The 11,987-nt window shown below is 37.8% G+C and overlaps 1 protein-coding gene across 1 annotated transcript in view; it reads right to left on the bottom strand.

Moving 5' to 3' along the window:
* Nucleotides 1–11,375, bottom strand: part of GC (GC vitamin D binding protein) — a 31,380-nt gene extending 20,005 nt beyond the window's left edge. Inside the window, exon 1 of the mRNA XM_060654902.3 lies at nucleotides 11,164–11,375. Coding sequence (XP_060510885.1) covers nucleotides 11,164–11,221 — 58 coding nt within the window. The 5' untranslated portion in view covers nucleotides 11,222–11,375. The remainder of the gene's footprint in view (nucleotides 1–11,163) is intronic.
* Nucleotides 11,376–11,987: the final 612 nt, after the last annotated feature.

Genomic DNA, 11,987 nt, shown 5'->3' on the forward strand with positions numbered 1-11,987 from the left:
ATAAGCAGAGAAGAAACTGTACATGTCTCTTGTTGCCACCACAGGCAAAAGGACTGAAACAGTCCTGATCTGTGGGGGAGTAGTTTCAACTTCAAAAGAACTTACAAATATTTGACCATTAAACAAACCAGCCTTTCCCATGACTTTTATGAGGTAGTTGTTTTGAGGTTCAAAAGGATCAGAGGGACCTCTTTAAGGGAACAGAAAAATCAAATGAACCCACTCTCAGGTCCATTCAAGTGGCTGGGAAGAGCTCGTTCCCACAGGAGAAGAGTTCTTTACAGATTAAGACACACTTGCTCAACATCCCTACTACATAACACAATAGGATAGATGTGTGGAAGTGGTCCATGGTGTCCTTCCCTGACTCATTTATGCAAGTAAGTCTAGGAAACCTTCAACATTTAATGATACATCTTTTGGAAAGAAATGTAGGAAGTATATAAACTGCCGAGTTTCTAAGTGTGTTAAGGGTTAGCAACTTCTCCTGGACTGTAAATATTGAGAAAACCATCTCAGGTGATACAATGGCAACTTCTGTCATGCATTTACTCTCCCACATGCCCTTGCCTCTCAGTTAGGGCTTTGAAAGCACGAACATAAGGAATCCAGGGTAGAAATTGGTCTTCTATGGTTTGCTGTGGAGGTGGTGGTGCATGGATGTAGACTAGGGAAAATTTTTTCTTTTGAAAAGTTCTCTTTAGGATTTTAGATTTAATGGCAAATACCTCCTGCAGAAGAAGCTGTTGCCCCCTATATCTTTCAGGTGGACTGTTCAAAGTATATTACTGCAGTGGGAAGAGTCAGAACTGGGGGACAGAGACATTCCTAAGCAGTACTTTGAGTCGCCCCCTTATTACAAATACCATCTAAATCAGAGTGGGAAAGAAACTACATGTTCAAATCTCACATCCTCTTGGAAACCAGGACAAGACAGTAGGATTGATAAAGTTAACAGTCAATGGAGTATAAAAAGCCACTTGCAGTGAACTTGTTACAGCTGAGAACCTTCACATCTAGTACATTTTCTGAAATGTATTGACAAGTTTGCAAGGTCAGATATTGTCACCATTTCAAAGGGCTGAAAGCTTCCATTAATCATTAATGATATTCAATGAGACTGACCACTAGGGCATGGGGGAAAGAATCTAGGGGAGAGCTGCCCTCCTATAATGAAGGATATAACATTAGGATGTCCACAGTTGTTTTATGTTGTTCCTAAGGTAGGATGTCCAGGCTTTTATGTTGTTCCTAAGGTAGAGCTAAGAAAAACTGGTGGTAGGTTTTAGTTCAATGTGTGAGAACTTTATTATAGCCATGACTAATAACTGAAATGATGAATACCTTTTTGAGGAGGTGAGTTTTTCCTGGAAATAATCAAATGGAATTTAAATAAACATATGTATTAAATTCCTAAATTTAGTACAAGATTATATCCTCGTATCAATAAGATCACATACAAGGGATTACAAAATAATTCCTTTTAGAAATATTAAGAAATTAAATTGAATCTTCCCCTTGCCCCCCAGAACTTAACGTGTTTTTAACCACAAAAAATAACTCCAATAAGAACTTTTCTGTTTAATGCATAAGAGCTAATTTTGTTTAATGTTCCCTATAAAAATACAGAAGTCAATTTTTGTTGATATTGCTGAACACTCAATAACATGCAAAGTGAGAGCCTATATTCAAAGGGCATACCTCTGATGAACATTTAAAGAAATATTTTTTCTGGCCTTCCAGATTCAGATTTCTCACTTCATCCAAAAAAGTTTCACTCAGTGCATTATGGGAATGTGAGTACGTGTGATATAAGCAGACACTACAGATTAGCCCCTGTTAAGTAGCTTTAATTAAATCAACTGGTGTTTGTACCGAAATGCATGAGAATCCACAGGTGTTAGGTACTAAGTGAAATAAAGATAAATATCATATGATTTCACTCATAGGAGGAATTTAAGAAACAAAACAGATGAGCATAAGGGAAGGAAAAATAAAAGGGAGGCAAACCATAAGAGACTCTTAAATACAGAGAACAAACTGAGGTTGCTGGAGGAGTGTTGGGTGGGGGATGGGCTAAATCGGTGATGGGCATTAAGGAGGACACTTGTTGGGATGAACACTGGGTGTTATATGCAAGTGATGGATCACTAAATTCTCGTGAAACCAGTGCTACACTATATGTTAAGTAACTTGGATTTGAATAAAACTTAAAAATTAAAAAAAATTCAAAATAACGATGCAAAAAAAAGGGAGGGAAATTAGATCAACTACATAAGATTTAAAATGGTTTTGGAACCATTTTTTCTAGAAATTCAACCTTGGGCTTGATAGAAGCAAGGAAGGCAGCTCAAAAGAGTCAACTGAGAAAGTTTAGAATTAAGGGTAAAAAGCTCTCAAATAACCTGTAGAGGAAGCTGTTGTACCATGTATCTTACAGATAGACTACTCAAAATATGTTTCTGATTTAAAAAAAAAAAATTGTTCACTTATTTATCCAGAGAATACCTATATCTTATAAGCCTAAGCAGATGTTAATCATTATCTAATGGTTGAAAAAACAAATACTGAAGTTAATTTGCAATATGATTATTACAAATTGATTCCTTACTCCAGGGAGTGCTGCTAAATGTTTTCATACCAGTTGAACCCACTTTGATTCATGTAATTAAATACTATCTAGAATGAATGATAAATGACACAGTCTGTTCTTGAATGTTCCATGTGGTTATAAAGGCAATCTGGACTTTGATACAGCCCCAGTAAATATTGGCATAATCTCAGTGACTCTGGTGAAATCACTTTGACATCAAGTGACCCCTAAGCACTAAATGTTTACAAATTAATGGAATTTTTGCTTTTGCAATAGCCTGTCCCATTTCTTTCTATATTGTGAAATATTCTGGTAAGTTGTGTCTAATTCTATCTAGATTTTGAAAACTTGATTTATTTTTAGGAAATTGGTATTGCTTTATGTACCTCCTCTCTCTCAACAGAGCTAATAGTATTAATAAATGAAACAGATAGGTTTTGAAGACCTACTCTGTACTAGGTGGTTGGATTCAGTAGTGAATATACAATGGAGAGCAAAATACTCCTTCTGCCCTCATGGAATTTTCAATCTAGTTGAAAATAGACAGACCATAAGGTACTACTGTCCTGGTACAAACTTTGCTAAAAAATGTATTTTGAATGCTTGAACTACTGCTACAGTATTTCTCTAAAACAAATTCCGGTCCCCTATAAAAGCCATTTATATACCAGGAGCAATGGCTGTACCCTAAATAACATTGAATTGAATAAATGCTTATGTAGGATGCTAGAAACCGTATTAATGTTGCTATTTTCCTTTTTTGTTTTGGAGAATCATAGGTTTTCAGAGCTCCATGGAGCATTATATATTGTTTTAATTTTATTCCTTTGGCATTTTCATTTCCATCATGCACTGACAGACTCATTGGTGTCAGAAAATGTCCATATATTTGGGGGGGGAGGTGTGTGAGTGTGAACTTAGAAATATGATTTGTAGCATTTATTTAAACTAAGCAGACTATATATTGATTTCAGAATAGTGATTTTACTTGAGAAATTGAGCCTTGCTGGACTGGTTTAGGAAGCTTCCCTAGTTATTGGAGATAAAACTACTGATTTATTGCTAGAATCCCTGTTAATGAAGCAGTGGTGAATTAAAACTTGATTTCATTTTTTTCAGGCTCTTTTGGTTCTCATTTCTATTGTGTTTTTTTTTTTTTAATAGTAAAACACTGATCTGGTCTTTCACATTGATAATGATTATAGGCCAGTGTGCAGTTTTCTGGGTTTGAGTCCATAGAAAGAAATTCAATCCTTCTAATACTAAACCTAGAACTCTACATGACCTCTATAGATTAAACAATTTAGAGGAAATGAAATGTCCTTCTTAGGATGCCATCAGAAGAACAAATAAAGCTTCATTTTATATTTTGAAAATTAAACGGTAGGAGATACGGGGTCAGTGAGTCAGTTCTCTAGAAACGACAGTTGTGGTAGAGAGTGGCCTCATGGACTTCACTCAAATTCAACGTCCGTGGGTCTCCTGTAGTGGTCTCACCAAAGTCTCAAAGGAGGGCATTCTTTCTACATCTTCTTGCACTGCCCCTTCCCTTTATAAGTTGGGTACCTTGTCATCTACAAATGCTTTTGCAGGGGTGAAGATCAGGGAGCAAGTTTCATATTCCCACTTTTGGGATACTTGAGGGCGATATGTTCTACATCTTGATGTGGAAATTTGGAATGCATTGTATAGCCTTCAGGAATAAAAAGGTGCTATGCCAAAACTCAGAAGACCCCGATACTTAAGGAACTGAAGTCTGGTGGTAGAGATAAGCATGTCATACCAGTAGTGATCATTGCCCAAGAAGAGATTGAAACAAAGCATTATGAAACTTGAGAATGGAAGGGAGAGCTTTTAGAAACCCTCAAGAAAGGAACTATTACCTGAAGTGAATCATGAATAATAGGCAGGATTTTAACAGGAGTAAATGAATTGGGAGAAGTATTTGTGTGGAGGGTACAACTTGAAGAGCTGTCTTAAGTTAGAAAATCATAAATCCTACTTGGAAAATGAATAGTCCAATAAGAGAACTGAAGTATGATACTTAAACACAGACTTAATAGTCAAAGTTTTAATTTTAAGGTATGGGGTATCCATTGAAATCTATTCCTGTAGGGGAATTCAAGAAAGAGTAATCTTGGGCTTAAGGTAATCAATAGTATCTTTTTCATAAGGTTCTTCTACATTAATCTATGTAAAAATGCTTAACACCTCTCCTGCCTAATGTGTTAAAAACTTTTTATAGCAAAATTCAACTTTTCATAGCAAAATCCAATTATGGTATATATTATCAGATATTCTCTACTCTGGTGATATAGATATTCTGTGATTTGTTCCAGTCCTCCTTGCAGGAGATAGGTTAAGTTACTTTCTGGTAAGAGGAATATGAAAGAGAAGATAAAAATAGAAACTCTAAGAAATCAGCGAAATGAGTCATTGTGCACCCCAGTCATCTCCTGGCCAGCTTTCACTGGATCTGACAAATAAAATGGTAGCTCATCAACCATGAGATGCCTTGCCTCACTTCTCCTTTTCTCTGGGAAGTCTCAACTTGTCACAGGGCCCAGAAACCTACTGTATGAGACTTCTATTGCTACTGTAACAAATTACCACAAATTTAGTGGTTTAATCAACACAAACTTACTGCCTTACAGTTCTGTTGGGTAGTCTGGCCAAGGTCTCCTTGGGCTAAAATCAAAGTGCCAATAGGACTATGTTCTTCCTGGAGGTTTAAGGAGATCATCTGTTTCCTTTTCTACTCCAGCTTCTAGAGGCAGTAAACATTTCTTGGGACCAGGCCATCCTCTCCATCTTCAAAGCTAGAATTTTGCATCTTTTTTCCTTAGTCACCCTTTCCTCTGACTCTTCTGCTTTTCTTCCACCATAAGCACCTTGTGATTGCATTGACCCCACCAGGTAATCCAGCATTATTTTTCTATTTGAAGGTCAGCTGATTAGCAACCTTTTTTCCATCTGCAACCTTAATTCCCTTTTGTGATGTAACCTACCTATTTACTCACAGGTTCTGGACCTTAGGATCTAGACATTTTTAGAGGGCTCCATTCTGCTTACCATTTGCTCATTCCTATTTCAGCCTGAAGTTGTACTTACCATTAGGTGGCTTTAAACAGACTAGAATTGGGGTGGATTTGTATTAGATAGCCTGATCCCTGAAATCCTACCAGCTGGCTGTACAAGCTCAAACTGATCATTTCATTAATCTCTCAGTAGTGATCCTGACTTTTATGTAATTCATCTTTTGGACTCCAGTTACCAGATTGTCAGGTTGTGTATTGTATTCTAATATGAACCAAGTGGGGAAGAGATAAGAGGTAGGGATTTGGTCGGAAGCCATTACAATAACCATGCAAAGGGGGAACAAGGGCCTGGACAAAGACCGTATATGGAAATGTAGATATGAGAGGTAGTGTTCACAGGGTTTGAGCTTAAATACACATAGGAGGTAAAGGAGAGAGGCAAAAGGGAATACGGAGGAGGTTCCTATAGTGGAATGCTCTGTATAAGGCTGATTTACTTCAGGGCTGAAATTGGTAGAATATGGACATGATTGAATATAGATAACAAAAAAGAAAACAACAAAACTCAGGAAGTCTCTGCAGGATTGGACATCAAGCAATTCCAAGGTTATGGTACTGGGAAAACAGGGAAGTTAGAAGACAGAGCCAGTCCTATGGAGTATGAACTAGAGTTTGAATCAGTTCTGGATGACCATAGTAGGCAGAGTGAACTTGACTTAATTCCCCCTAAACAGGTGCTAATGAACTGTTTTTCTCTTTTGTCCTTAGGTTAGTGAGAGATTGTTCAGATATCTGTCCCATGAGAGGCGGCAAAACCATGATTTCAAGCATTATCTTTGTAAACCTAACTAATCTAGGTAAAATTCTGATTCTGCCACTTATTAGCTTATTTTCCTTGGATAATTTCTCTCACTTTCAAAGTGGGGATAATAGTACTGAGTTGATCAGGGTGTTGTAAAGATGAAATTTATTCAAAAGATTTTGAACATGCTGACACATTATGAATATTGGCTATAGTTAGTGCATAGACTCTAATGTTTCACATTGGATACTTTATAAATCTTATTTTATAATTTTACAGAGTATACTACTTCCAGGATATCTATTATATGTCCTAGTTGATGTTTAATTTTCCTTAAATAATCAAAACTACCTAACAATCCTAACTTTCTGATTTTACGCAAAAAATCTGTTGAACACATATTACATGTCAAGTAGTCTTCTAAAACTTGGAATTAAGCAAGGAACAAAAATAAACTCCTTGATTTCCTGGAGGTTGTGTTCTACATTTTATATTTATTATAATACACAGCTGGTGATCAGATAAGGTGAGGAGTACTAAAAAGAAAAATCAAGGTTAAAGGGATAAGGAAAAATGGAATAGTCAGTGCTATTTGAGATAGGTTGGTCAGGGAAGCCTCTTATGTATATGAACTTGGAGCAGACACTTGAAAGGAGGTGAGGAGGGGAGCCATGTGGATATCAGGTGGATCAGTGTTCTAAGAGGAGGGGGGGAGCTAGCACAAGCTCCTTAGGTGCAGAGCACATAGTGTGTGGGATAGTGTGGAGGTCAGTGTGACTTTAGCAGAGTGAACTGGAAGGGGGGAGGGGACAGAGCAGGGTAGTGGTGGGCAGAAAAAAACAGGTTAAGTGGCCATAGACACCTAGGGAGAAGGGTAATAGACACCTATTAAGGATTGTTCATCTCTTGGGGCACCTGAGTGGCTCAATCGGCTGAGCGTCCAAATTTGGCCAAGGTCATGATCTCATGGTTAGGTTTGTGAGTTCAAGCCCCTCATTGGGCTCGCTGGTGCCCTCTCAGAGACTACTTTGGATCCTCTGCCACCATCCCCCTCTGCCATCTGGTGTCCCTACCTTGCTCATGCTTTCTCTCTCAAAAATGAGTAAACATTAAAAAAAAAATCTTCATCTCTTCCTCCTAGGTTAACCTCATGTCTGCTTAAAGCATACATACTTCTCCCTATACTAGCCATATGGTGGTGAGTGTGTACCTGGCTTTGTTACCTAACAGTGGAGTGTAACTTTGCTATTAATTTCCAGGGAAGTTAACAGTGCCTTTGTGATAAAGTTAGCTACCTCTCTGACTTCAGCTGCTCCTCCTTTTCCCTCAAAAAGAGCTAAGCCTCTTTTGTGCCTTTTCTCTGGCTGCTTTGTGAACTTGATTCAGGCCATACTTGTTCTAAGACTTTTATACCTTTGTTCCTTCACCTTGAAACACACTTCTAGATCTTTTCATGGCTGTCTCCTTTTCATCATGTAGACCTCCTATCCTGGGTCACCCCCTCAATAACCATTTATGTAGGTTTTGGAGAGAGGATACAAAGACCTATCTAAGAAAACAGAGAAGATCTCTACGTATCCTAAATTACTTCTCTGACATTCTGCGCAGCGATCCTCTTGAATCAAGCTTAGAGCAACTTATTTTTAACATGGCTGCTGATGAAGGTGGAGCTTGTGGAAAAGAGAAGTGGTGATTCAGTGGTGATTTGGGAGATTGGGATAACCCACATTGTCTAGGGCTGTTCTGACAGGCAAGCGGGAGAAGGATAACTGCAGCTCCCCCACAAGTCAAAGAACTTACTTTCTTCCTTACTTTCTTCTTGCTATTTGATACCCCATCTAGTAACAGTACATATGTTGAGAATGAGCTACTTCAAGCAAAAAGGAAAATGTTTGTAATAATCGATCCTGCTCTTGCCAACAGCTCCTATAAAATGCAGAGGCTTATTTCCCGTAGCATTATTTCCTTAGTAATTGTGTAGCTGTGTCAGCCTTCCTGCTGCTTTCTTGGGGAGAGGGAGAGATAGATTTTAGATTTCAGTCCTGAGGAAAGAAACTTGAGTGGAGAGGTGATTGGCATACACAGACTTCTTGCCTCTCATGGGGTAGCTAATGTGGAGGTATTTTTATGACTCCAATCGGATTTGGCATACTTGGTAAGCCCTTTTCTCCCAAGATGTACCCAAGAGCTTGTGCACTAAGTCTCCAGGGCCATTTGATAGGACAGGATTGGCCTGACTGGAGCCGCTATTCATGTTGAGCTGCAGCAGTATCCATCTTAAACCTGAGGTTTCCCAAAGAATACTTCCATGGCGTCTGGACACTTCAGGAAAGAGCCCGTGTGTTTGGGAAACTGGGTGAAGTAAGGTTTCTTTCTTGTATGACTTCTTGGAACCTTAACAAAGACATGGATTGTAAACCAACCAAGAGAGACTAATGTATGGCTTATTTCTTATATGTGTTTGGCCATAAAACTTTTCCTAACATGAGTCTTGAATGAAATATACTTTGGAAAAAGATCTTCTAGATACATGTTGTGGATTGTTGATCAGCTCTCTAGAACTATAATCGAACTGCAACACATACCTATTGTCTACCATCCAAGCCTCCTCTCAACTCCATTTATTTTATATACATACATATATATACGTATGTATGTATGTATGTATATATATATATATATATATATATATATATATATATATATATATATATATATAAAATATAGTAACTTTCTGCTAGAAGAGAGCCTACCTAGCTCCCTAATAAATCATTGACTTCGTCATTTGGGTCATGCTCAGGACTGGTGGGTCAGGAGTACTATTTCCAAATATTGGACATTTATTACTTATAAATGTATTTTATGTCTTGGGGGTTATCATCTGACCTTTGGAATCTAAGTAATCTGAAGTTCATTGTTAAGCTTCCTTTAAGGTCTGAACTTAATTGAAGTTCTCAGGATCCATTTCATTAGAGCCTGAGGGAGTGCTGAATGTCAAAATAGAGGTTGCAGAATACTGTTTTCCAGGGGACGTTTGTGATCCTTTGGGAAGCCAATATGCACTTACAGAGTCAGCAGTCCAAAATGATGACCCCTGCCCTATGCTGGGCATCCACATACAATCCCAGGACCTAGCCATTACTAGATCTTCTGTGTTTTGAAGATCTTGATGTGAACGTATTTCAGTAGGATTTCTCAGGTTCGTATATGCCCCAGGGAAACCATAGGCAAAGGAGTAAGCTTTCAGGGTTTCCTGGGACGTGGCCTATTTAGAGCTCTTGTAAAGGACACAATTTATACCCCATGAGATCTCAGACTTTGTAGTCGAGCATAGGATCTGTAGCTTACTTAAAAATCTATAAATGAGGTGTGCCTGGGTGGCTCAGTTGGTTAAGCATCCGACTTCAGCTCAGGTCATGATCCCATGGCTTGTGGGTTCAAGTCCCACGTGGGGCTCTATGCTGACAGCTCAGATCCTGGAGCCTGTTTCAGATTCTGTGTTTCCCTCTCTCTCTTTGCTCCTATCCCACTCTCAAAAATAAACATCAAAAAAAAAAAAAAATATATATATATATATAGAACTTAAAATGTAAAATAACTTGGATAAAAGATCAAGGAAAAGTGAATGTACAGAGAAGAGGAATAAAGTTATTCATGTCACAGTAACTGGTAATTTCTGGGTTATACATCTTGTTCTATTGGTTAGATATGTTGTTAATATGAATACTACCACATGACTTGAGTGAGGCTGCTCACAGATAGCACTAAATGTAAGTTTCACTTCTCCAAGATGAATGCAGATTTCCTTAGAAGCACTAAAGAATCAACCAGAGAAGGAAATTGGAAAGGATTATGAATTTGAAGCTTGGAAACTTTTCATGAAGTCTCATGCTTCTATTTCAGCTTCTATCATTTAAAAACATTTTTAAACGTTGCTCAAAGACGAGATGCCATTTGGAGAATATTTAAAAAAATTTTTAACGTTTATTTTGAGAGTGGCCAGCAATTGGGGGAGGGGCAGAGAGAGAGAGTGGGAGAGAGGGAGAATCTCTGTGCAGAGCCCAATGCAGGCCTGGATCTCACAAATCATGAATCATGACCCTTGCCTATACCAAGAGTCAGACGTTTAACTGACTGAGCCATCTAGGTGCCCCTCCCATTTAAAGAATATTAATGAAAAATCTAAAACATGGTTATCAAGATAATTAAGCTATATTCTTTCATGTGGATGTTTTAGAAACTATAATGCACTTTCAAATATTAAACATACACAGAATTCCTTAAAGAGGATCTAGGATCTTTGCTGACTTCACGCATCATTGATAGAATGTATTATGCTCTCAAAGACCATCAATCTTTGAAGTCTAGGGGGAAAAGTGCTCATTGATTGACCACAGCTTCCATTTGCATTATTTTCTAACAACTGAATTTCTAATTTCAAGCGATTCTCTCCAAATCTTGGCTCTCAAAAAAATCAAAGAAGGACAATAATCTTCTCAATTTTCTTTTCTGAGATTCTTGATTTCTTGTCTATTCCAATTAAATGCTATATGCCACATTTGAGCTCACATTAGTGCCTTTTTGATTCTATCCTTTCTCAACATGTTTACCAACTCTGTTCTTATATACCAACTCTCTGTTCTCTAATTTTTGTATAACTTTTCAAAAGGGTAATGGAAAATCAGACTACTAAGAGTTTTTATAAATGATCACACCAATGGAAGTCTTACCTCTTTCTAGAGCATGCACAAATGCTACAGCAAGCAGAAGAACCAGGATTCTCTTCATTTTTCTGCTGGTGAGTTCTGCAGCACCCCGTCTCCTGTATGTCACCCAGTAAAAGTGACAGCCCAAAGTAACCAATTCCCTTTTACTAAGATTCCTGACTATGAACCAATCAATTATTAATCTCTACACAGAAGCAAGGGCAGTCATCCTTGGACCATAAGAGATAAAATAATATCAATCAAGACAAATAGACACCCTGGGGGAAAATGTAGAAGATTTTAATCATTAACTTTGTCAAACTGCAAGAGTCAGGGTATATATAGAATTTTTCCCCCCACTGCTGCTTTTTACTAAAATGTACTTAATGTATTAATGGGCACATTTCCCACCTGCCCTGTGAGTTAAGCATCTTGGGACTGTCTCTACCCTTCTCATGTATAAATGGAAACTTGGAGGTTTCTCTCTATTGGTCTGCCTTTCTTTAAATGTACAACAAGTAAGGATTATCTTTAAAATATCACAGACTAGTTGTTTTTAAGTCCTAAGGGGGCAGGGAGAGAATGAGAAGCCAACTTATCACCCATTCCATAATTTTAATGTTTTAAAATTTTATTGAATACAGTGGGATAGTACTTCATGTCCTATATTACACTTTTTAAAGCACTGACCTACATATTAAAAATAACTCTTGAAGGGCAAATAACTAGGGGTGATGGAGGTGGTGGTGGTAAATGCCCCAAATCCCAAAAGTTAGTGGCAAATGTTGGACTCCCTGGAGCTCATTTAAAGTTCTTTCTACAAACACTCTACAATTAATATGTTTGGG

Source organism: Panthera onca, chromosome B1 (genome assembly GCF_046562875.1).
Source record: "Panthera onca isolate mPanOnc1 chromosome B1, mPanOnc1 haplotype 2, whole genome shotgun sequence".
NCBI lineage: Eukaryota > Metazoa > Chordata > Mammalia > Carnivora > Felidae > Panthera > Panthera onca.